Raw genomic sequence first — 26,800 nt, forward strand, 5'->3', positions numbered from 1 at the left:
AAAACACAATCAAACATTAAACCTAACCCTAATCAAACAAAATAACAGATTAAATTAAACTAAATCAATAATGCAGAAATTATAGATCTAGGGTTTGACGATTGCCTACTTTTTGTGCCTCTGAACAAATGGCGAGTTCTTCGCTTGCTCCTCTGCAAAAACAACAAATTAAAATCAATGAGATGATAATAAAATCAAAATCGATCATCAATACAACAATCAAATAGGCAAATAAGAGAAGAACAACGATACAATTATAGGAGAGAGAAAAATGGGAATACCAGTAAGACCAAGAGACAATTTGGTGATAATGGTGCCGGTGACGGCGAAACCGACTAGAAAAGGCCAGTTACGATTCCATTCTCTCTTGAAGAAAACTGGCCATGGATCGAACTTCCTCCATATTGCCATCTTTTTTCTGTTTTTCTCTCTCTTCGATTTACTCTTTCTATCTCAGGGTCTCAAAGTCGCCTTTGCTTACTCTGGTTTTGGTTAAGTGGTGGTAATATATGCTGTTGGTAGAATTGTTGAGGATATGGCTCAGCCCATTTTGTAAATTGGATTTGTTTATTGGGTTTTATGTTTGGGCTTTTTAATACACGTATGCCAATGTGTGTGCATGCTGAAAATTTTTACCTACAACCCTCTACCGCCAATGGTGCCTACTCCCCCCATTATACTACATCGTTTTACTCTTGTTTCTGGTTTTTTTTTTTTTTTCTTCTTCCTTTTTCCTTTTTCTTATTATTTTCTTTTCTTATCTCTCAAATCATTTATATATATGATTCAAAACCAATTTTTCTGTTTTTCGTTCTTTTTTTTTTTTTGGCATTTTCTCTCCTCTTCAACATTATTTCTCTTTCGATCATGTTTTTTTTCCCTCTTATTCATGGATAAATCATTGATTAGAGCTGTTGATTGTGATAATGAAGTGTTGCATTCTTCGATTACCGGAGTTGATCGTGATTGTGAAGTTATTTTTCCTACTTCTGGTTGATTGCTTGATTCATTCGTTGATCAGTGTGAGTTGTTTTATAATTTCGATTAATGTTTGATGTTACTATTCAATTTAATTTAAGATCAATTTTGTCTCTGATTTCGATTAATGCTTCCTGGTCAATTGTTTGATTCAATTTTGTTAGATGTTTTGTTTTAAATTTTTTGCTGATTTTATTCGATTTTTCAAGTTTTTTAATCAATTTAGCCTCTGTTTTAGTTCAATTTGGTTTGTTGTTATAATTCAAGTGAATTGAAGTTTTATTTTAATAAATTTGTCTCTTATTTCGATTAGTATAATTTATGATTCAAGTTTGTTTGCTGTTTTTAGTTTAATGATTGCTGATTTCGATTAAGTAGATGTTTTATGTGATTGATTGTATTTTTTATATACATTTTCGTGTTTTTTTAGTAGTTTTATAGTATTGATCAATTTCATAATTCTAAATGATCATTATGATTCAAACTAATGTTCAGTTGTAGATGTTTTAATTATATTTTAAATGTTTAGTAATTTATTTTATTTTATTATTTTGATCAAACTGATAATACTAAACGGTCATTTATACATGGACTATTGTATTTGTACAAATCTGTTATTGATTATGTTCATTTTTAAAAACTTATGCAGTGGGTGCTAGTGATGAAATTTTGTATGCAGAAGCAACTAAATTAGAGTTTCTTTTTGAAGATTTTAATTCTGAACAAGAAGCTTTTGGAAGGTACAATGAAAGAATTTAGTATTATCCAAGTGCGTGCTCCAAAAAAAGGCCAAGTTCCTTCAAGTGCTCCAAGTGATGCCCAATTGTCTTTAAGTGTGCCAAGAAAAAAGGTTCAATTTCGTCCAAGTGTTCCAAGAAATTTTCAAGTTCCTCCAAGTGTTCCAAGAGATGTTCAAAGTGTTCAAGGTAGTAGCTAATCAACATATTTCTTCTAAGTATGATAGGTTGTTAGCTTTTTTATTTATTTATTTATTTTACACTAATGTAGCGAATAAGTTGGCAAATAATAATAAGTAAGAATTTGGATTGAAACAACATATATTTATTCTAGCTTAATTTTTTTTTTCCTGATAAGTGATATGTAACTGAACATGTTTTGTTTTGACATTGAACAGTTGCCTTTTTGGTTACGAACATTTAGTATATATAACAAGCATTAATGAATTAAAAAAAAATATATATGAATATTAATGTACTTGATCATTTAGAAATCCATACATGATCAAATAACCGAAAGAATAATATTTGTAGTAATATGAGCTTCCATAAATCTTCTCGCTCCTTTCCAATTGCCTCTAGCTTCTATTTAATCCAAATAGCATCAATTGAGCAATGTATTGTATTATCGGCTTCTTGATTTGGTTTACCTATAATTCAAACAAATTACAATGTCAATGTGTGTATTCATTGTTATGAAAATGAACATTATGCTATATGTCAAATTAACTTACTTGTGGTTCAACATGTTTCTATCAAAATATGATTCCCCACCAATTACTATGTTGTTCATTTTTATCATTCAATATAATTGATGGCATTATCTCCTTATAAATATCGGCTCAGAGTTTCCATCTCTAAATTATTGCAACGCGTGTTTCACTTTATATAGAACATCACTACAATATATATTGTGTTTGTAAATCAATATATATGCATAAACATTGTATTGATATTACAATTTTAATAAATGTTCAATTGGCAAAACAAAAATGTACATTCTGTTTTACATAAATGAACAAATTATCACAAATAACATGAGCATATATACATCACAAATAATGTAAGTGACAATATGTGATTTATTTTTGAACATTTTTTGAAATAGAATCATATTTTAAAATAGAATCATCAAAGGTTTATGATGAATAAGCAATATGTGATTTATTTTTGAACATTTTTAGACATGTGAATGAGCATATACATTAACGTATGTGTGAATAATATACACATATCCAAATGAACATCTATGTATCAAATTCGAATAAGCATCTATCAATATTAGAGCGAAAATGTATGTAGTATGATATTCAAATGACGCTCATGGGCATATAATTTAATATGAAGTTAAACATGTATTATTATAATCTATGTGGATATTTTCAATATGAGAATGACACATGTACGTAATTACATTCTAATAAACATATGTTTAAATACGAGTAAACATTCATTAATATGTACAGATCATAAACAAAATTAGGGTGATATTCTCTTAAGAATGAACCCTAGTAGATGTAAGGTAAGAATGTAAATGATCATATACTAGTATCATAATGAACATCTATCAAATTGAAAATGAACATTTACTAAAAATGAACATTTGTTCAGCAATCGTCTTCTCCGACGGAAGCTTCTACTAATTAAAAATACCACCAAACATAGTAGATTTTAGTCTATTTTGCACAAACATAAGTGTAATTATATTAGAGTTTGTTTTAGAATATCAAAACGCAAAAAATATATAAAATCTATGGTTTACGTTCAAAATTCTACTTAAATGAACAAATTCTTACTCTTCTTCTATGGAATTTAGTTGCGATTGACGAACTTCATCTCAAATGTCAGACATTTTACATGTTTTGATGCAATTTGCAGCAATTTTAAAGATTCTTCTTGAATTGTAGCGATTTTGATGAGTATTTGAAGAGAGAGAATATGGTGTTGAAGAGAAATGGAGAATTAACTGCAAATTCTAACCAGTGCGGTTAGTGGGATGCGGGTGGGTTTACTGTGGTTAGTGGGTGGTAACTGCAGGTGGTTAGTGGGGTGTGGTTAGTGTGGGTAAGGGTTTTATTGTAACTTCAAGAGGGGGAGTAGGTAGTAATGGCTAAAGGGGGGTGTAGTGATTAGGAATTTTGTGCATGCTACACTCATAGTAGAGCTGATCATAATGAGCCCGGCCCGATTTTTGGCAGTTTTTCAGCCCAAAATCGGGTCAGGCCCGGCCCATTTTACAAAAGGTTGGCCGGGTTTGGGAAATGGATTTTATGTAATTTTAGATGCTTTTTTTTGGCCCGGCCCGAAAAGTCCGCATTGCCCGACTAGTTTGTGCAGGGTTGGGCACACGTTTTTCGGCCCGAAGCTTGGCCCGACGTGTGCAGATACGGGTATGACGTGATACTAACACGTGAAATGTGACATATTACAATATTAAGGGCATATTGTAAAAAGGTTCATACATCGCATAGGTGACAATATTGACAAACAACATCAATTTACAACTAACTATGTGTTGTTAATGATTCGGATATGTTACTCCAGTTAAGATAAAGTAAAGACTAAGGAGTAACAAAAGCTCATTGTAAATTGAAAGGGGATATAATTTTATAAACTATTTTCTTATGTATAGTTAGCTTGTGTGTTATGAGTGTTGGACCTAGATCAACATATGTGTGAAATTTCATAAATTCGACATGATTTAATGCATCACACATTCACAACACGGTTTTATGTTTGTCTTTACTGTTTTGTGTGCTATGTCATGGTTTATTTGTGAGATGTGTCTTAGACTCTTAGTATATTTGTGTTGTGGGTTATAACTTAGAAGTGTATTATTGGATGTGTGTTACCACCAATTTTTTCATGTATGATGTTAATTTAAGTTGGCAATCCTTGTAATAGTTGTCGACCAAATAAGAAGTTAGAAGTTTATGACCCAAAAGGCCAAGACACATTTTATAGCTCAAATTGTTACAACTAATAATGCACAGTGCATGGGGTGACCATTATCATTTTGACGTGCTTGTCTTCCTAACATGATGCGCTTGTTTAGTTAACCATTGTAAACGTCAAGATATAGGTCGATTGAACTATCTAAACATTCCTAAAGAATTTTATTAACGTTGATCTGAATCACTAGTCGTTTGAACTAGATTGTTAGGAATAGCAATTGAAAACTTTCGACACACATTGTAGATGAAGACAGTATGGACTAGGTTTTGCAAATATCCAATAAAGAATTAATATCATGGTGTATCCATGTAAAGAAGACTAGCTAGGAAATGAAGCAACATAAATTATGCAGTTAGTTGTAAATGCCTAATTCTTCGGGTGTAACATATGTGTGTGATGGTACTTTATTTATATATACATAGTCAAGTACTTCTGGTACGTAACTCTAATCATTAAGTACATCATCAATTAATTCTATTACGTCTCAATACATCTCTTTTATGTTTGATTACTGTCCTAATAGCGCTTGCTTTACATTCATAAAACATCTCTAATTACAGTGATCACTTAGTGTAACATCAGAGGATCTAATCAAGGCTAATCCCTGAACTGCTGGAAAATCATGTTTCTCAATTTGATTTTCCAAGGAGTAAATTGGTCATTTCCAGTATAAAAATGAAGATTATTTTTATATTCTTCCGCGGTTCTTTGATCCGATATCACCATTCATCTTCTTCTCATTCACCCCCTACCATAATCCTTTTTTCATCTCATCCACCACCCACCAATTCCAACATTGACACCTTCATCTTTGTTATCTCCACCGACACCACCAATTATATTATTTTGCACTGAAATAACAAAAATCCGAAGGAAAAATTGGTGAATAATGGACATGATTAATCCCAAATGATAGGTGACCTTTCCCTCCTCCACTAAAGTTGAGCTTTCCTTTTGCTATTGAAGCTGAGTTGTTTTTTTATTTTAATAGTGCTTGTTTATCTATGCATAAAACACAAGGATTATTTTGTTTTAAAAAAAAAATTTATTGTGCATAAATTTATAGGCATTCTATTTACAAAATTGCCATTTGACAAGTCAAGGTCAAATTAGTTGATTGTCCTTTTACTTTTAAAAAAAAACTTGAATAAGCTCCTCCAAACAACTTATTTACTTCGTAAAATGAGCTTATTTAGTGGAATAAACTATATGAAGATTTGAGCTAGTTCATTACCAAACACCCCAATTAACTTATTGTAATTTGTAAAGGTTAATCAACTTATATTGGTCAAGTACTCAAATTGGTCCCAATAAGTTATACTCCACAAAGTATTTTTTTGTCACACAAACAAAAGCCCCAATAAGCATTATTATCAAATTATTTGATTAACCTTTACAAAATACGAAGTAAGTTAAGTTAATTGGGGTGGTGTAGATTTGTGAAAGAAAAAAAAAAGGCCAAAAAGGTATAGCATCACACCTTCAAATAGAAGTATAGAATCTTCAAAGCTAATTTCCAATTTATGTTTTCCGAAAAACTTGAAATATTTCAAAAACAATTCAAAAATTTCGCCCCCCTGTGTTTTCCCACAACCCCGCCACATCAAAACTTATAAAAACACACTTCAATCCTCTTAATCCGCACAACTCCATCCAACAAACTCCTGACCGTAGATTAAAAAAAATCGACGATCCAAAACAACCCTTAATCGCGCACACGGATAACCTCTCACAACCGTCCGATTAAAACCAATCCTCAACACCAAATCATCTCAGTATCTCACCACCCAAAAACCCGGCAGTTATAAATACCCCTTTTCACCCACATCAACATCCACACATCTTCATTTTCACTTTCTCTCTCTAAAAAAATCAAACAAACAAATTCCAGTTTTTCAAGCTTCTCTCTCTAAAACCAAAAATGTCAGGAAGAGGAAAGGGAGGCAAGGGTTTGGGAAAGGGAGGAGCAAAGCGTCACAGGAAAGTTCTTCGTGATAACATCCAAGGTATCACCAAGCCTGCTATTCGTCGTCTTGCTCGAAGAGGTGGTGTTAAGCGTATCAGCGGTCTGATCTACGAAGAGACACGTGGCGTCCTCAAGATCTTCTTGGAGAATGTGATTCGTGATGCTGTGACTTACACTGAGCATGCCAGGAGGAAGACGGTCACTGCCATGGATGTTGTGTATGCTCTCAAGAGGCAAGGAAGGACTCTCTATGGTTTCGGTGGTTAGGTTGGGATTAATTTGGGGTTCTAGGGTTTGGGGGGATAAATTGGGGGAAATGTGGGTAGTTTTCTGGGTTTGGTGAAATTAGGGTTTAGAATTTGTAGATCTTTTGATGGTTTGATGGTGAAATTAGTGGTGGTGTTTTGCTTGTAATTGTTGGTTATGATTTGATGAAATGAAATGAATATCTCGTTCAATCTATTCTTTCGTGTTTCAACCATTAAATTGGTGTTTACATTCTCAATTTAGTAATCAATTTTTTGTTGTATGAATTGTTTCGCATAGTTTAATCGTTGTTGGTATTGCGATGACGAAATGATTACTGGATTTTAATTTTTTTTTTCTTAGTTTCAATCGATTGAACTTCAATTCTCAGGTCTGACTGCTTGTTATTTAGGGTGTGTTTTTGGAATGTTAAAAACTTTGAGCTAATTTGAATCACATTTGTGAAATTTAGATTCGGGCTATATTTACGTAGTTCTTGATTATTTATGCGATGATTTGGGATTAATCAAGTGATTAGGGTTTATCATCTGTGATGTTTGTTTTGAGTTTCACAAAATTACAACCAAATTTAGTCTGTTACACTGGGTTCATATATGTAGGCAAGTAAATGTTAATGCAAAATGGTAAATTCTCATGTTCGTTTTGGAGGTGTTGCATAAGGTTTCTAGGTATTAAGTTAACAGATAAAAGCAGATTAATGCCATGACATTTGAAAGATGATAACAAATTAATGGAGTTACTGAAATGGTCTTGGATTATAAGTTTATAACCATTTTAGAGGATGCATGGTAGATTTTGATACCAGACAGTTGACCGACGACAACAATGAGCATAAGTAATCAATAGTGTCAATGAAAATTTGGTATGAAAAACTTCATATATTGATATCGAAAATGGAAAAAATAGGGGAAAAGTCCCCTTAAATTATTTGACACAAAAGTATAAAACAAAATGGTAAGAACAAAGCAATCCTCTACTTTTGAAAAACACCAACAAAAACGATCACTTCGCGAACTTTTCTTTTACAGATTCCACCCTTTTCACCCCTCCTATAAGACTCAAAGTTGTATTCATTTCTTGGGAACTCCGAGCCTCAGGCGGAAATCTTCTTCCATAAGCGGGAGTCCTTCCCTTAGTTTCACCTTTGGCTCCCAACCAAGCAATGCCTTGGCTGATGTGATATCTGGCTTCCTCTGTCTTGGGTCATCGGGGGTGTTCTCCACTGAGATTATCTTCACATCTGGATTGATCAGCTGCAAAGCATAGCCAGAAAACATGACATAAATATTCTATCCATCGACAAAAAACAAAGCCAAAGAGGAAAGGACCATGCATTAAATCGAAACTCAATTGTATATCCTACTACCCTTTACTGTCTACTCAGCATACATTATGAATGTGAAGTTGAACAATAAGGACATCAACAATCTTTCAAAAACTTGTACAATCAACACACCATATAAAGCTCAATCAATATTGCCAGCCAGACATAAAGCCCCTTCTTTAGAAACACTAACCATACCAGAGGCCCATGATCTAACCATACAATACACTAACAGCATGCAAAATTGCAAATAGGTAGCAATTTTTCCCCACTCATAACTAGAGTATGGAGTACAAAGTGAAATACAATATTTGCATCGAATGCTTCAACAAGTGAGTCAATGACAAGCTTAATCAATTTAAGTTGATCTGTATGCAGAAATGTTGAGAATAATCAAACAATGAAATTGCAATTATGGTCCCAGCCACCACAAATGACACTCAACTGACTCAAGGGCATAGGGCATAAGGTTGGTATATATGGAGTAACATAATTGTTCTTTTTTGCAAGATTTAATGCTTATATGAGGATTCACATGAAGTGCAACACACTCAACTGACTCAAGGGCATAGGTAAGCAACAATATAATTTCTAAACGTACCTCTTTCACAGTCTCAGCAAGTTCAAGCATGGTGAATTCACCTAAATACCAGCAAAGGAATAAGCAATGATATTTTTTTAATAGAGAACCAAATAAAAATGAAAATATAGGGAGCACTAATGCATCATTACCAGGGTTGCCAATGTTGATTGGCCCGGTGTGCTCTCCTTCCATCAGCCTGATAAGACCATCAACCTGAAGTACAATTGATTGTGTTCAAGAAACAATTACTTGTTGATCTGAAAGAAAATAGATACATATAATCCTCAAAAGACAAAAAACAATCACGCACCATGTCAGACACGAAACAGAAACTACGAGTCTGAGTTCCAGGAGCCTGAACTGTCAGTGGTTCATCCCTGCACAAGGAAATATAGTAGTACAAACAACGTCAAAAAAAATTGGCCAATGTGATATCTATGAGACTACAACACAAGAGTTGCATCAAAGTTGCCAAACTTCTAGAAAGATGTAAACCACAAACAGGAAATTGGCTTACCTAAGTGCTTGAGCAATGAAGTTGCTGACAACACGGCCATCGTCGATGTTCATCCGCGGCCCATAAGTATTGAAAATTCGGGCCACACGAATTTCTGTATCACAACGCAATGGAAATCAACTCAAAACCTAGATCTTCCAAAAAAGAACTAACTCAAGAAAGGTAACAAGCATACCAATCCCGTGTTGCCTGTGATAATCAAACATCAAGGTTTCAGCTACACGTTTTCCCTCATCATAACAACTCCTAACTCCTGTTAGCCAAAATAATAAACATTTAGTTCTCAAAACAGAATGTATTGTTAAAATGACCTGCATCCAAAGATCATATCAGAAAATATTTGAACAGTGCAAGTGCATACCAATTGGGTTAACATTTCCCCAATAAGTTTCAGGTTGAGGATGGACAAGGGGATCACCATAAACCTCTGATGTTGAAGTAAGCAAAATCCTGCAGAGTATAGAAGCAAAAGAGAGATGGTAAAACTAATTGCATTTTACATATACCCACACTGATATAGAAAAATCAACCCCACAAACCTGGCTCCAACACGCTTGGCAAGTCCTAGCATGTTCAAAGTACCCATCACATTTGTCTTGATTGTCTGTAAGGTATCAAATGTACAGATTTAATAACTGTCTAATGCCAAATAAAAGGGAGAAAAACCTCACTGATTCACATCATAAAATCTTGTTATGGCCATCAAAGCAGCATTACAATTTTTTTACATATCAACAATTTTAAGCAGTTTAGTATTGAGCATCACAAGCAATCTTCAGAATTCATGTAACACAGTTGAAATTAGAATGTACTCTATCATATTCCACAAGTCTTACTAAGCTACAACCCTTTACTTAATCATGAACTGTCAATTAACTGCCCTAATACAGGAACATTAAATCTTTAACATGTGTGAGACTGTGAGCTAGAGTAACCGTCTTGGTGTATGCATTCTGGCTAGTAAATTTCAATGAGCTTATTGACAATTGAGTACTGAAAGAAAAAGCTATAATTCTTTATAAAATGGTTCAATAGGCCATAACATGTGTAGCTGCCACCTACCAAATTCCATGAGGAGCACAGTGCTACAAGAAAAACCTCGATTCAGAGGAACCAGTATTGGGCTTGGCAGGGAATTGAAAATATAATTTGTCCATCTTCAAAACAACATAGTACAATAAGCTGTTATGTCCCATGTGAGCACAAAACACCACACAGAAACAAGCCTCAGAGTTCAGAAAAGGCTGCTATTAGAGGTTTGACGGAAGCTAAAGATATTGTGATCTTGAGAATGTTATATTGTAACAAGTACATCCTTACACTACCATGTCATAAGTATGGGTGAAAAAAATTGTATCAAGTCCGCCCTAAACTACCATTTCATTAGTGTGGGGTGATAAAATGAATTCAACAAGGCTGAGGCATTTCTCAATATCCCGAGGATAAATTAGCAGCCGCATTTAAAATCTGAAGCATTTCTGACGATAAATCAGCAGACACATACATTTTATTGACAGCATAGTGAACATCCAGAATATTAAGTCCAAATTGGATCCAAAATCAACATGATTCATATGCTTTCAAATAGGTGTCAAACAGTGGAAGCAGAAGTTCAAGCCAATAGCACATTTAAGAGGTCCAACACAAATGAGAAAATTAGATTAAACCTATACTTACTTTTACAGGGTTGTGCTTGTAAAATATCGGTGATGCAGGGCATGCAAGGTGATATATCTGATCAACCTCAATTAGTAATGGCTCTGTAACATCTGCACACCAAAAAAAATAAAAAATATAAATGAAACTTAAAGAAACATAACTAGCAAAAATATTACAACACTTTCAATAGAACATGCACAGGATGAAGTACAATAATGAACTCTCCGAGTGAAGTGAGGATGTAAAAATGTCGATATTTACACTATTGTCATTTGGCTTGCTGACTTATTATTGACTAAGATAACATTAACATGGGAGGGATATTTTAAAAGCTAAATAATTTTCAGAGGCATATTAAACACCGCAGAAAAATAAACAACAGACAAAGAAGGCAGCCAACACATTAGAGGGCTGCAGCATGTTTATGAAGATGAAAGAGTAAAAGAGCAACTTTGCTAAATTTCCAGTGTCCAACAATTGAAAAAAAAAAAAAAACCCTACTGCTCTATATTAATTTTCAACAATCAAACAGAGAATTACCCTATGAATTATTCATACAACATAAGGTTCTTAGATAGTTAAATTTAAACCAAATTAAAGTTATTTATACAAATAAGTGATGATCAAAGATAGATTAACAAGATCAATACCATGACGGATCAGCTCAAATCTCGGGTGTCCAATCCATTTCCTAAGGTTGTCCTTTGAACCAGTAAAGTAGTTATCAACAACAATCACCTGTTACAACAGCAAAGATCAAATAGTATTAAACGTGTGAGACAAGATGATCACTTTCCTATCTGCCCACCTCCATTTCCCCTCAAAGGAACAAGAACATGAGCAAGAAAAAGAGGAAACATGCATTATGCACTAAGATTGCCATATGCACTAAGATTGCCATATCTTTTCCGTTCATTGATCATTAGTCATAGAAAAGAAGCAAGTAGGGGAAACATGCTCACCTCATTCTTTTCATTTTCCATCAATCTATCCACCAAGTGGGAGCCAATAAATCCTGCTCCTCCAGTGATCAAAATTCTCATGTTTGACTGCCATCACAAGACACAAAAAGTAATGCATTTAGTAAAAATCTGAAAAAACAATGACAATACCCTCTCTTCTACCACAACATCTCGACAACCATTACAGTCCCTCATTCATGATCAAATTGAAACTCTACAAAGTATGGTACATTGCTTCATCATCAGCATTGCACAACAAATATCAAAAGCTCATCAGTCATCATCATACTGTACAACGACGAAGCGAGAGCACTACCGACTTACAATCACAACAATAATTGATTGATCATTCAGTAAAAACAAAAACACAACAATCCATTCACATTACCCTTCTCCTAATGGACACAATCAACATAGCACATCAAAGTACAACCAACATTTTCCCAAGTGGACAACCTTGTTGCATTACTACCCACATCCTCTATAACAAATTGGAGATAACCCACTACAAGATCCACTCTTTTTCATCCAAATCAAAGATACCAATCATAACATTTTACTCAAATTGCAAAAAATCAACAAAGTACAATAGTAATTAAAAAAAAAAAAATCCCTATAAAATTAATAAAAATTACCTGAAAAAATTTAGAATTTCTCAAAGGAGAAGGGGGTGGAGGTGGCTTGGTTCCTGATTGCTTCTCTCCGTTGGATGCCATTTCTCAGATCTCTCACTCAATCAATTTAATGACAACCTAAAGCACAAAATAACAGAAATTTATGACGACAATTAATTTAATGGGGTCCAGAAAATACCACATAAGCAAAATTTATATATTTACAAATAGGAAAATAGAAAATTATAAAAGGCGGAAATTGGGAATTTCTAATAAAAATCAAAAAACATAAAAGAGGGGGAGCAAGAAAAGTACTTTGGACTGAAAGCAAGAATGAAACCCTAACTTGAAATTTGCGATTGATGAAAAAAAGAAGATCAAAGAATGGAGTATTTATAGTGTGATAAATAAAAATAAATAGTATGATCCACAATTCAGAAACTTCCCTTACCAAACGTCGCCAAACTCACATGCCAGAGGAGAGAGAAAGCGCGATATTTACGCAATTTGATTAATTTAAATTAAAATCCCAAAATTTAACAAGAAAAAAGATTTAAAATTGAGGGCTTTTTTCATAGTTAGCTTCAAATTCAAGAAAAGGTCGGGAACACCAATCAAAATCATGATTATGATTGTTATGCTAACAATAAGAAGACATTGAAATTACGCCTAACTTAGAGTGACAACTACTTGTTCATCATAATAATAATAATCATTATAATTATTAAATAAAGATCCATTTTTTAAGATTAAAATTGAGGGACTTCTTACCAGATTTTGGCAGTGTGAAATTCAGGAAAAGGGGAGAAATTATAGAGAGAAAAGATGAGAAATTGACATAAATTACGAGGGATTGTGATGGAAGATGTGAAAACGTGAGGAGATGTGCTTAAGGATCCTAAAACAATGCGATACCAAACTGTTTAGTCTTGACTCTTGACTGACCCCTTTTGAGTCTGGCTTCTTTCAGTTTCCTATTGGAAAATTAGATTTTTATTTTATTTTTTAATTTTTTTTTTGGAAGGGATTGAAAATAAGTGAGTTGTCTATCCTATCCAAGAAAATTGTCAAACATTTTGGCAAAAATTAATTCGGAATAGATAAATCTATTTACAAATTGGTATTTTTTTTTTTTTTTTTATCTAAATTTCACTTATCTAATTATGGAGAAGAAACCCTAATTTTATTTAGTTTTATACAAAGTAGTTTTGATAAAAATAAAATATTATACGGAGTACAAGTATTTTTTTTATTTTTATTGAAAGCAGTTAATCATTATCTTTTCTCAACTTATTACCCTTATCTAATCTTAAGATAATTTTAATACTATTATACTTCATTGAAATTATCAGTCCATTTTTTTTTTGAATGGAATTATTAGTCCATATCTCATTTCATTTGAATTTATCTAATCTTATCATTAAAAAAAAAAAATAGTCAAATGAATCTCATGATAACAAAGCTTAATTTACCCCTATTATGTTGTCAAATCTAATCTATCTAATATATACGAAGTATATGTAGATAAAGGGGAGTTTTTTCCTGAATTAAGAAAGCCACGTAAGATTTAATTTTCTTAGCGCACCACGTAGGATTATAAATTTTAGTTGCACCCAATTAAATAAGAGATTATTAATTTCTTTTAAAATTAAATAATTCAAATGCCATGTAAGCAAAATCGGCGAATGAAATTTTTAAATTTAAATCAATTAAATATAAAATATTATCTTTTGATATTAGAATTTTAGCACATAAATACAAAAAAATTTATTTCAAAAAATTTAAACAAATCATGCATTGCACGGGCTTCATCTACTTCTATTCTATGTTTGTATGATTTTTATTTTTTCATGGGTAAAACTATCAAAGTAGAATAGGAAAAGCATGAGGTCCTCGTACATGATTTATTAGGCCGTCTTTGTCTAGCAAGCTCATAAAAGTTGTTGGATTAGATGTGAATTATTCCCATACAACCTAATTAATCTCATAACTAAAGCATTATTGGAAAATTACTTGTTAAGCACTTATGTTAGTTTGGTGACTATACCTTCCATTTCTTATAGATCTATTTCAAAATATCCAACACATATATATTAATCTGTATTATTAATAGTTTTTTCTTTTAACCTTCTATGACATAGAGAAGTACCTTTTATATTTTTCCACAATTAGGAATTGTATTTAAATAATACTCCCTCTATAGTTTGTCAACTAATGTTTCGCTATTAGATCGAAATTATGACTTTGACCGTCAAAATTTAATTTACCTCATATGTTTTTGAATTCCAACGTCTATGCCTTAGGTTGAGACAGATAGAATATATATCTAAAACGAATAGAAAAAGCATGAGGTCCTCGTGCATGATTTAATAGGCCGTCTTTGTCCAGCAAGCTCATAAAAGTTGTTGGATTAGATGTGAATTCTTCCCATACAACCTAATTAATCTCATAACTAAAGCATTATTGGAAAATTAGTTGTTAAGCCTTTATGTTAGTTTGGTGACTATATCTTCCATTTCTTATAGATCTATTTCAAAGTATCCAACACATACTTTAATCTGTATATTAATAGTTTTTTCTTTTAACCTTCTACATAGAGAAGTACCTTTTATATTTTTCCACAATTATGAATTGTATTTAAATTATACTCCCTCTATAGTTTGTCAACTAATGTTTCACTATTAGATCGAGATTATGACTTTGACCGTCAAAATTTAATTTACCTCATATGTTTTTGAATTCCAACGTCTATGTCTTAGGTTGAGACAGATAGAGTATATATCTAAAACAAATACTATCATCAAATTTGAGAAATCAAGACCCAAAACAGTAACCAAAGAAGTGAAATAACAAAACAATTACAATTCTACCACAAAAGTAAGAAGTGAAATAACAAAACAGTTACAATTCTACCACAAAAGTGGCTGTAGTTTAGTGGTTAGAATTCCACGTTGTGGCCGTGGAGACCTGGGCTCGAATCCCAGCAGCCACACTTACATTTTTTTCCCTTTTTTTTTTAAAAAAAAAAAAATTTAAATTGAATTGCAAATATAACTATATAAGACATGATAATCAAAACTGTATGGTATTATTTGAGCTAGCAAAACATTGTCAAGATTTTACACCCAAAATATACGGTAGTATGATCCAACAATGCAATGATTTTCTAGACACCACTTTCTATGAAATTAAAGGAAATTGATAGAGAATATACTCTATTGTTAGAAGATACAGTTTAATGTACTTTACATACATTTATAACAAAACTTCATTATTTTGCTTAGACAGGATAAAGTTTTTTAAATTTAGTAAATTCATATCGATCAATCGTATAATGCATGAATTTTACATGACATCTCATGTAGATTTATTTGACTAGTAGGATTTTCCCACTGAACAAGTTCCTTAATTCCTTTCTCAACCTCTTTTGTTTCCTTCATCAAACAGCTTAAGCAAAATCCAAGTGCACTTAAGCTCATGATAGTTTGACTCTTGATCTCTTCCTTTCCCTCAGGGAACTCGATTTCTTCGAATACTTCCTTAGAATGATCAAGGTACGAGCTTATAAATTTCTCCATATCTTTCTCACCCAAGTTCATCAATGGAAAGTTGGCCGATTTTCCCACCTCAAGATCACATGTTTTACCACTTTTGGCAAGGTCTTTTTCAAGTACTAGCAATGACTTGATAGAAGCAACCTCTTGGAAGGATTTCATCGAAGTAGCTACCATTTTTACTACATGCCTTAAATCATTGTTGATCCTCTCCATTTCAATGCTTTGAATATGCTCTTCTAGGAACCCAATAGCATGAGCTGTAAAAATCAAGAGATCACCCATTTTCGCGAAAGGACCCATCAACTTCCTATAACAAGAAGTATGGAATGGCAAATACCAAAAATTCGGCTCTGCCTCTGCCTCACCAACATATTTGTCTAGCTCATTCACTTGAGCTTTGATGCTTTTCGCCTTCTCAAGCAACTCGGCCTTGGAGGATGTAACAAGATCAATAGAGGAGATCGAATCCTCGAGTGTTCCAAGAGTCTTGGTGAGTTGAACTTTGGCTAGGGTGGCTCCTCTAGTGGGGTGTAACAACAAATCAACAACAATAGAACAGGACAAACCAATGAAGGTTTCCACTATTCTAGCTATAGCAAAATCCGATGGTGGGCCGAAATTTCTTCGGCCCAAAATCAAAATTGCACCAATAACCGCAGAAACAGCACCTGCTTGCCCATACATTTTGCTCTGTTGAAGAAAACTGGTGAAAATGAACCAAGGAAGAAGTGCAATGAACCTAATTTGTACAAATCTTTCGAAAATAACACAACCTAATACTCCATATACATTGCCAATGACTGTTCCTTGGAACTTAACATTGGCAACTTTAAATGTGGCTTCTCTAGCTGCTGCAAAACTCACAGCTACAGGAAGCCCAGACCAGTATCCATTGGGCTTACTGTAATAAAGCCCAAATAACACGGCAAAGCCCAACGATAGCGAGCAATTTATTGCTATGGTAAGCCTTTCTTTCGCATTGGGCCAGTTGTTGGCCCAAATACTTTTCAAAGAAAGCCCATTTTGGTGTTCATTGTTTTTGTTTAGTTGTTTTTTTTGAGGGGTGTTTTGGTCAGTTTTTTGTTGGTTTGGAGGAATGGTCATGGACCTTGACTGAGAGTGTAGGAGTTTCATACAGAAGAAGAAGAAATAAGAGGGTAAATCTTTCTCATTTAAAGGCGGTGTTTCGAGTTTTTGAAGGAAGCCCATGACCTGTCCTTCAGTAGATTCTGGGACAGTTATTGTTTCACTAGGTGTATGGCTCTTAAGTTGGTGTAAATTTTGGCTTATTTCACCTTCTATTAAGTCCATACCGTCTTTCAATGGTTCATCAACAATTGAAATAGGAACTTGTGTGTTGCTTAGCGCGATATCCATCCCTCTTAGTGGCGTCTCTAGTTCCTGGAATCGGTCCCCTGGGTTCTTACAATAAGGTCTTATGAACATCAAGGGAAATCTCTCCCACTGCATGCTTTCCTGCTCAAATAAAAATATGACCAAAAAAAAAAAAAATATTAGTCTTATTGATTATCTTATAACTTTATTTAACTCATTCACTTATTTCATATTATGAATAGGTTATCTTACCTGTTTGGATTTAATGCACTGGATAAATTTCTTGGCTTTACCAGCCAAACACCTTGTTTGTGAGATTAATGCTTGAGAAGATACATCATCTTCAGCACAAAATGCCTTGACAAACAGCTTTAGCCTATCTGTCGCGTTCTCTACAAATAATTTGCTATTTTTTGTCACCTGTATTACATAAAGACTTTTCTTAGGATAATTACCATACATACACAATTATATTACAAGGAAATAAAAAAGGATTAAATTGCTACTACTATTCTTAGTATAATTAATTATCATGAATTTCATCTGTAAAATAAGTAAGACTTTATCATGAATGAGTATTATTTACCTGGGTGGAAGCAAGGTGAGGGTATGGAAGCAATAGTGCTAAGAAACAAGCGACAGCACCAACGGCGGTGCTAGCAGCAACATGGACAGGGTGCATGACAGCATCAAATTGATGAGCATTGATATAACCAACAACATAGATGATGATAAGTTGGCCCAAAGCAATCCTCTTGGCCACACCATGGGTTGATTGAGGCAACGCGATAAAGAAAGCAGCAATAGCAACAACCAAAGAGGTAGAAGCCTCGGTAAGGCTAGAAGGTCCTCCTATGAGCCAGAGGCACAAAATAGCAGGGCAAACAGTTTGAAGAGTAGCATAAAATGCAAGCCAAAGACCTCGGATTGTGTCTCCTAGGGTAGCATTGGTAATAATAAGAATCATCGCGACATATGAGAATGCAGGGAATGTTACTTCCCTTTTGAAAGAGGCAGGGCCATAGAGGGTTAAGCACCCTACTATAATGCAAGCCAAGGCTGTTCTTGAGGCCGCGACTAGGCCTGATTTCCAAAACTCGCATGTTCTCTTAGATTGCACGGTGCTAAACATGTTTGTTCTTGTACAACTAGTTTAGCATCAATCGATGATGATTAATCAATCTACTCTTGATTAGCTAGATCACAAAATATAAACGATTTTGTTATTGGTTAAAATAGTGTGATCTAGAGATAAGAGGAGGCTTGGCCTTGGAATGAACTTAGTTTGATAGGAATGAATTACAGAGGGGGTATTTGTAGGAATATATAACATGTTAGTTGTTTTAGTGGTAAACAATCTATAGTGACATTTCTTTTGTGGGACCCACCTGGTTGCAACAGACCAGTTACAACTTTTTAAATTAATTTTTATTTTTTTTATATAAAATAAAAAGAAAATCCATTATAAATAAAATAAGTAAATAAATAATTAGTATTTTTTTTTATTTTTTTTATTTTTTTTAGTTAATTGTGTACTGTGTTTCCATTTGCTAACTGAAGGTTGTGTTTTATTTAGCATCAACTTGGATAGATAAGTCGAATCACGTATAAAATACTTGAACTACTATTTTTCTTTAATTTTTTTTAACTTTTTTTATCCAATCCTTTGAAATTGACGGTTGAAGAATTGGATCCTCTACTCTCCAATAATATTAATGCATCTTCTTAAAAGTTGATACATTTACATGAATAATTCACCATGTTGTATCAATGGAATTTTCTGGTACCATTTATGCTAGTCTTATATGTGATTATGTGCTTCAAATCAAAGAAGTTGTCTACTTATTCGACATTTGATTTTTAAAAATGCCTTAGAATCTAGCTTTTGGAACATCTTTTACTCAAACTTTTGCACGATATATACAGACAATACAATAGCTTGACTAAAGATACTACCTTAGGAAATACGAGTGCAATCGGTTAAATAATCCGATATGAACCTATAATAGATGATCCTGAAACATTTTTAATTAAAATTCATCCAAAAAATTGCGCATAGTATATAACTTTCTATAGTTAGAAAGACATACGGACTCCAACTGTTTTATAGGATTCTTATTTGATTCATGTATTTTATTTTATGTCTATATTTTACATAATTACATGAAAGTATCAATCTATGACAGTATGAGTTGTCAAAATTCTATAGAAATTACGTTAGTGATAAATAATTGATGATCTTAGCTCTATCATTGTATATAAGCATTCGACAAATCAAATTACCACAGTTGCTTCGTCAGACTTTGATCAATCACTATTCACAAAATGACAAAATACAAACAAAGTCTTAGTCGTAAGTCGTAACGTCAAAAAACTAGTCATATATTGCGCTGCAAAATCTAGTGAGTGAGGTTGAGAAGTTTGAATATACATAAGGGCCTGTTCCCTTTAAGTAGCTTAATTTCAGTTCAGTTCAGCTCCAATCAGTTCAGTTTTGTTCAGTTTTTAATTTCCTTCTCTCATAAAATATTCATTTCAAGTCTATTCAATTCAGTTCAGTTAGTTCAGCTCCAATTAGTTCAGTTCAGTTTAGCTAGAATTTGACTATTATTAATGTAATTGAAAAGTCTCACAAAAACTAAACGCTTAATCTTAATTACGGAGTACAACTAGTCCACAAATAATTAGTCGTCGTGTCATTTTTCTGAACCTAGTCGATCATATGATATTAACATTGCTAGCTAGCAGTCACTTATCCCAATCTATGACACAAAATTTTCCACAACTGCGACATGCATGGAAAACTATTTTCCATCAATTATAGAAAATTCTAGAACATCATACGGAACAACTCGTGAAAAAAGTAAAATTATATTATCAAAGTACAGAAAAACGTCAAAGAGACTAAACAAAGAAACGTTATAGAAAGAAATACAATGAGAATAATAGAGTATAACACAAAACAATTGTCTCAGTTCATTTCATTTACCATGCCAACCATCCTTTGCTATTCTGTTTTTCTTTGACATTTTCTCCTTCATGTTTACCCTGCAATGTCTACATGACTACATGCATGCTACTCGTATGTATCAGTATGAAGTACTCCGTATCAATACAAGTTTTCGGTATGAATTTGATCAACATAGTACAATTTTATTCACTACGAAGTATAGAGTAACAATTGACTAAATCTTCCCAAATGTACAAATTACGGAATACAGTACGTATAAAACCAATTCAAATAAAGCAACAAAAATAATCACAAATACCAAACTTCATCATCATAATTCTCTCAATGCATGCATGGGTTTACAAATTTATATGGAAGATACAGTAATACTTATTAACATCTTTTATTGGAAAAAATAAATTAAATGTATCAACACCTTTGTACCATTGTACACATTGTTTCTTCTACATTTATTTTCTACTAATCTTCTTACAATTCGAAAAAACAAATGCGATTGGCCTTTTTAAAAATCAACTATAATACAAAGTAATTAATATTCTACAACCCTAAATATTTTTTTCACCGAGCACATACATTATTCCACATGTATATTTTTTTTTTCCGAACTTATAATTGATCTTGAGAATTAATAAAATAAAATGTCCAATTTATTTTGTATGATGTTAAAAAAAAAAAATTTTTTGTAACAATTTAGATAAATATAATGATACAATTCTTGTGATATGTATAGAATAATAACGACTTTAGAGACTTGTGATGGTCATAATCATCAACAAGTTAAAGTTAGGTATGAACCTACCCGGGCCACCAGGCCCTCGGTGATTGAAAGGTCAATTAACTTACACAACCCAAAATTCTAACCATAACAAAGAGATTGATAACATGAGTGTTAAAGAAATCGATAGCAATAAGACGTAAAAGGTGTTCGTTAGTCGTTCAAATAAAAACGCACTTCCTGGAAGAGGGGGTGACTCAGACTAACAAGAAATGTTTAATTAGTGAAAGAGTGGGATCTTCTCATCATCCACTAACATCTAATTCCTCAAGTATGTCCTCGTTTCTGTACTTATAGATTTGATCCTTTGATAGACAGCAAGGGCCAAAAGTTTCCTTACAATTGAGAAGAGGCGAAAATAAAGCTCATTTTTGTACATTATATTACTCTCATTAGTCATTTTACTAAAGCAGAATTATAGCTAGTCACTTCTTTACCTTTTTATTCTTTTTTTAGTACGCTGGTGCTTGTTCGACCCTATCCCGTGCATTCGTTGTATAAAATCTAATAACTATCCATTAATGAATAATATATTATTCCTCCTAGTTAAAATTTCGAGAATCTCATCTTAGATATTTAGTTACGTGGTCAAGTGGTGCAACTGTTGTATCGGAAAATCTTTAAGGTATTTGATTACATCAATAAAATTAGTTAAAGCATCCTTTTTAATTCTCTCTCCTAACGACTGTGTATTAGCTGATGTAATAAATGTTTTGATGCACTAAAGCTTCGACACAAACACGCAGTTTCCCACTTTTTTGTGCGCTGACATCAAAAGAAATGACAAAAAAACAAACAGCAGGTTTCTTCCAAGATTGGTAGCAGCCCCAGTACTTAGTCACCAATTAAAAAATATAAAAAAAATTATAAAAAAAAGAGAAAGAATGAAGAAAATTTAGTACTATATGAGGTGGCATTCTTAGGTTAAATGGTGGGATCCTAGTGTAAAAGAATTGGTGGCTCAGCTTTGCTTGCCAGAAGATTTGAGATCTTCAAATAATAAAACTTGAAATTACCATAATACTGGATCATTGGAGTATCATATTCAAAGGAGTTTACTATAAATAGCATAGTGCCCAATCTAATCCATTTAATAAATATTTTCTTCATATAAAATCTTTAATGAAGTAAGGACATGTTCTGATTGACTGAACTGAACTTATTGGAGCTGAACTGAACTAAATTGAACTGAATATTTTATGAGAGAAGGAGATTAAGGTAAGAACTGAATTGAACTGAACTGAACTAAACTAAACTGAAAATAATTTAAAGAGAACAAACCCTAAGTTTTTTTTTCCAAACTATTCTTATATAAGATTTACCCCAAATTCCTAATCCCTTTATTGGCCTTATATTCATATTAATAATTAAGTAGTAATAAAAGTTTAGTGCTACAATTTTTTTCCCATCAAAAGTAATCGATCTTAGTTGTTGTTTGAGGCACTCATGAGTAAATAATACTATTGGCTGTTTATGTTGCAATCCATTTTTCAGCCAAAAGAAAAAAAAAATGTAGCAATGCATTTCCCCACTGCTCCTTTTTTTTTTTTTTTCAAATTATATTTTTTTTAAGCCTTTGTTGACCAATCAAATATGTTAATTAACTAAGAGGTTATAAAATAATATAGCACGTCAAGTATAACAAATAAAATACTTTGTATAAATATATATTTTTTATTTTGCTTAAGACCTATCGACTTTTTTGGATCATTTGAACTTATATATAATCACCCTCTAATTAATGTATGTATTGAATTGAAATGATTACTCTAAGAATAAATCACCATTTCTTCTCAAATTAAATTAAGTAGTACAACTATGTAATACGTTAATGATTATTTGGAGAAAGTGAGTGAGAGTGCAATTTAGGTAGTTTTGGTGCATTTTGTTGGTAAACTAATACAGCGAGCAGTGAGTAGAAGCTTACGCTATAAATGTATTGGAGAATGAATGAGCTAAGACCTAACTCCCATTTACCCAACACAAATATCCTTGTATTGGTGAGCCCCAGCCACTAACATATTACTCCCTCCTTTCCTTTTCTTTTTCTTTCTGTTTCACAAATTTTTTTTAGGTGCCATATTCTCATTAACTTATTATACTACTCGTAGTATATGACTATTGACTAATATGAGTAACGAGTTGCTCAACATGTAGAGGGTTGCATAAACAGATCGATCATCTATCATATTCCCAATCAATAATTTTAGTACTAATAATAAATAAATCAAAATCGAACGCTTCAAAATCTTTTTAAAAAAATTGTGCTCAAGATTATTGTTAAACTTGATCATGATGAGAACTTTTTTTTTTTTTTTTTTTTGTTAAATACAAAATTTATATAAAAAAATCATTTATATGTTTGACTATCACCTCTAAGATTTTTATGATACAAAAACAATTAGACGAGTGGTATCTTAAATATATTCATATATTAATCCACAGGAGGATCCAATTCAGAATATATTCTACTGGTATTTATTTACAATTTTATATCTTTTGCCTTATTTTGAAAGAGATTTGAGAGAACATAATCCAAGGAAGTTGGTGTGACAGTGATCTTAACATAACACCAAAAATTAGTCATTCTGGTCAACAAACTGTCAACTTTGTTAACATTAATTTTAACGTACGGAATTTTATTGGTTTCCAATGCTTTTCTTTTTATATGATAAAAAATAGGGGGAAAAAAAACAGTTAATATTATTGTTAATGTACGGAGTAATTGAAAAAAATGCGGTTTTGCTATAGGTATACTTATTTTGTTGGGTTTTTCTACATAGTACCCCTAAGGTATTCACTTCTCTAAGCCGTGCCCACCCATTTTCAAAATTCCACACTATAACCCCAAGTTACCTTTAGTATCTACAATATAACCCCCACTAATCCTAAAGTTAACTTTTGTTAAAAAAACCTCCCTCATGCAAAACCACCCACGCACCACCAACCCTACTCTCCTCCAAACCCACCCACCTAGCGAACCACCCTCCAGACTTCACCCAAGCCACCGCACCCAGCACAACGCACCGCCGAAACAACAACAACAATTCCCGATTCGACCACCAAAAATATGATGCGTGAACCCTAAAGGACGAAAAACTCCAATCCTTTACCCTTTCACCCTTAAAATAGCCAGAATCAACCATTGAAACCCCGAATGGTCGATTTGGCCGTTTAAAGGGTGAGGGAAAAGGGGGGTGCGTGGTTTTTTCGCGGTAGTGGTTAGGGCTGAGGTGTTTTAGGTTGGGCTAGGGTGGTGCGTCAGCCGCGGAGTTTGGGGTTGGGCTAAGGTGGTGCATCGGCTGGAGTAGGTGGGGATGGGAGTGCCGGTAACCACTACCGACAGTGGCTGTGGTGGGGCTGGTTAAGGTTAGGTCTGGGTTCAATTTTCTTCATGGCTGTTAGTGTGTGGCAATTGTGCTAGATGTGGTGGTTGTTGGTGTGTGGCGGTGGCTGGGTGCTTTAGTTAGGGTGGTTAGGGCTGGGTCGTGAGGGTGTGAGGGAGGCAACATATAATTAATGGTAATAGTTAACGGCAACTTAACGGCAGGGTTACATCGTAGACACTAAAGGTACCTTGGGGTTACAATGCGGAATTTTGAAAATGGGTGGGAACAATTTAGAAAAGTGAATACCTTAAGGATACTATGTAGAAATACCCTATTTTGTTTTTTTCTTTTAGAGAAAGACAAAGGGCAGGGGTGAGAATTGATCCCAATATCTCATGGAATCGAAAGGAGAGCTCTAACCACCTGAGCTATTCCCTACTCTCTCAATTCTGCATAATTTACATATATATATATTCATCATTTTTTCTAATTTTCCTTTAATTAATCTGTTAAGTTAATTTATTATCCCAATTCAAGCATCGTCTAAAGGTAAAAAAAACATGATTAGATCGAAGATTAGCAGATGAATTATGCGCACAAGTAGCAATCAACTATCAATTATGATAATTGGGGCCGATTGATGACGCATTGACGTGTTAGTAGTAAAAGAAAAGAAGCAACGAACATAAAGGGCCATACCATACAGTATATATAAGCTTTGTCGCAGTTTTTTTCGTCGCGTCCGCCTTTTCAAGCTAAACAAACTTCATAGGTTTAGTTTCTGTAGGAAAGTGATTGTTATACCAGGTAATATTATTGACTACTTATCAGATATGCTATTACTAACAATGATGTATTACTGGGAAAATAAAGGGTATCTTTGTTACCCCTTTATATAACTACTAGTCGAGATCTCGGGATTATTTTTTTCGAGTATGCCTAGGGTTTGCTCGTTCAAGCTCGACCGATCCTTCACGAGTAGTGCAATTTTTGATCGAGGGAGGCCAAGGATCGAAATTATGTACAGCACGACCCTTAGAAGCAATATCTAAGTTGATACTCTGTAATAGACTAATAGTAATACGTAACATTGTTGATATTGTGACAACTCATATTGGCGATCCACTTAATACTCGTAGATTTTTTTTTTATATTTAAAAGATCGATTTAATGGCTTCTGCCTGGGAATAGTATTGGCTCTAAAGTTGTTTATTCTTAGGATGACTAGAAAGAATGTACTAGAGTTCTTGTACAACAATTAAGTTGAAAATGGCAACTAATTAAAGCTTGTTGTACAATTTTGTACTGTGTTGCCATGAATCTAATTTGCGGTATACTGTACTCATCTAACTCTTTTTATTTCCAGAATTTTACCTGAATCAATTTCTGTGACTATTAACAAGCTATATATTACTGTTGAAGATATTTTCTTCCATTTGTTTGTATCTGATAAAGATGCTTTCTTTGTGGAGCATTATAATATTTGTTCCATCACTAATTATTATCAAGCTATTGATGATCAAATCAATGATAATTATTGCATGGTGGCATTGATAAGAAAATGACACATTAGTAATTTCGTATACAAGAAAAAAAGGTCCATGAGGAACTAAAATTGAAAATCATAAGCATAAATTATACGAGTATACTAATAACAACAATCCAAGTGTAATTTAGTTATGCATTTCTAATTAATCCCGTTGAAATGTACATGTTTGATATGGAGTATAATTTATTTGGTGTCTTAGGGATGAGTTATAGACAATACATTGCACTTTTCAAACAATATCTTGAAGAAGGAAATCAAGATTCAAGAGTGCTTTCACTGGCTTATTATACTACGGAGAACGGACAAAGTTGTATTCCAAGCCGAAAATAGCATTGTTGCCGTGCCTCTAGATGTTTCTATTGATGAGATTTTTTTATTCTTTGGTAAAATTTTGAATGAAAGTATAGGTGAAATGTGAAAAGGACAATAGATAAAAATTCCACAGTTTATGCACTAACTTTGGCATACATGAACGATTTTAATCATACAGTACTAGTTTGTCTTACATTATTCCAAATTACTAAAGGCCTGTTCACATTTACTGAGCTGAACTGAACTGATTGGAGCTGAACTTAACTAAAATGAATATTTTATGAGAGAGGGAAATCATGAGCTGAGCTGAACTGAACTGAACTGAACTGAATTGATTGGAGCTAAACTGAACTGAACTGAACTAAAATTAAGTAAATGTGAACAGGCCCTAAGGACTTGTTCACTTTAGC

General features: G+C 33.2%; 3 protein-coding genes and 1 non-coding gene across 5 annotated transcripts; 2 read left to right on the forward strand and 2 right to left on the reverse strand.

The window, feature by feature from the left end:
• The first annotated feature begins 6,512 nt into the window (after positions 1-6,512).
• Positions 6,513-7,094, forward strand: LOC145617546 (histone H4). The gene has a single exon (XM_081672256.1). It carries the CDS (start codon positions 6,592-6,594, stop codon positions 6,901-6,903), a length of 312 nt encoding a protein of 103 aa, XP_081528382.1. The 5' UTR covers positions 6,513-6,591; the 3' UTR covers positions 6,904-7,094.
• A 667-nt stretch (positions 7,095-7,761) lies between these two features.
• On the reverse strand, positions 7,762-13,490 carry LOC145618051 (UDP-glucuronic acid decarboxylase 5-like). 2 transcript variants are annotated; one of them, XM_081672829.1, is made up of 13 exons: positions 13,334-13,490; positions 12,584-12,700; positions 11,949-12,035; positions 11,637-11,724; positions 11,005-11,096; positions 9,867-9,931; positions 9,689-9,777; positions 9,503-9,580; positions 9,328-9,421; positions 9,121-9,187; positions 8,960-9,023; positions 8,829-8,869; positions 7,762-8,156 (listed from the first exon to the last, which is right to left on the reverse strand). In XM_081672829.1, the coding sequence occupies exons 2-13, from the start codon at positions 12,662-12,664 to the stop codon at positions 7,974-7,976; spliced, it is 1,029 nt and encodes a 342-aa protein (XP_081528955.1). In that variant the 5' UTR covers positions 12,665-12,700; positions 13,334-13,490; the 3' UTR covers positions 7,762-7,973. The 2 variants fall into 2 exon arrangements, with proteins under 2 accessions (XP_081528955.1, XP_081528956.1); XM_081672830.1 differs by lacking the exon at positions 13,334-13,490 and adding an exon at positions 12,878-13,018.
• Positions 13,491-15,482: 1,992 nt separating this feature from the next.
• On the forward strand, positions 15,483-15,554 carry TRNAH-GUG (transfer RNA histidin (anticodon GUG)). Its single transcript has one exon. It is a non-coding gene; the product is annotated as a tRNA-His (tRNA).
• Positions 15,555-15,642: 88 nt separating this feature from the next.
• On the reverse strand, positions 15,643-18,717 carry LOC145618142 (uncharacterized). Its single transcript, XM_081672934.1, has 3 exons — positions 18,041-18,717; positions 17,707-17,874; positions 15,643-17,595 (listed from the first exon to the last, which is right to left on the reverse strand). The coding sequence occupies exons 1-3, from the start codon at positions 18,584-18,586 to the stop codon at positions 15,886-15,888; spliced, it is 2,424 nt and encodes an 807-aa protein (XP_081529060.1). The 5' UTR covers positions 18,587-18,717; the 3' UTR covers positions 15,643-15,885.
• Positions 18,718-26,800: the final 8,083 nt, after the last annotated feature.

The sequence above is a fragment of the Chenopodium album genome, chromosome 26 (genome assembly GCF_948465745.1).
Source record: "Chenopodium album chromosome 26, dcCheAlbu1.1, whole genome shotgun sequence".
Taxonomy (NCBI): Eukaryota; Viridiplantae; Streptophyta; class Magnoliopsida; order Caryophyllales; family Amaranthaceae; genus Chenopodium; species Chenopodium album.

Coding starts and splice junctions, on each gene's coding strand:
- LOC145618142 (XM_081672934.1), bottom strand. CDS start 18,586: ATGTTTAGCACCGTGCAATCTAAGAGAACATGCGAGTTTTGGAAATCA. Junction 17,875..18,040: donor CTCACCTTGCTTCCACCCAG/GTAAATAATACT, acceptor TATGTAATACAG/GTGACAAAAAATAGCAAATT. Junction 17,596..17,706: donor AGTGCATTAAATCCAAACAG/GTAAGATAACCT, acceptor TTATTTGAGCAG/GAAAGCATGCAGTGGGAGAG.
- LOC145617546 (XM_081672256.1), top strand. CDS start 6,592: ATGTCAGGAAGAGGAAAGGGAGGCAAGGGTTTGGGAAAGGGAGGAGCA.
- LOC145618051 (XM_081672829.1), bottom strand. CDS start 12,664: ATGGCATCCAACGGAGAGAAGCAATCAGGAACCAAGCCACCTCCACCC. Junction 12,036..12,583: donor GAAATTCTAAATTTTTTCAG/GTAATTTTTATT, acceptor TTGTGATGGCAG/TCAAACATGAGAATTTTGAT. Junction 8,870..8,959: donor AATCAACATTGGCAACCCTG/GTAATGATGCAT, acceptor GCTGGTATTTAG/GTGAATTCACCATGCTTGAA.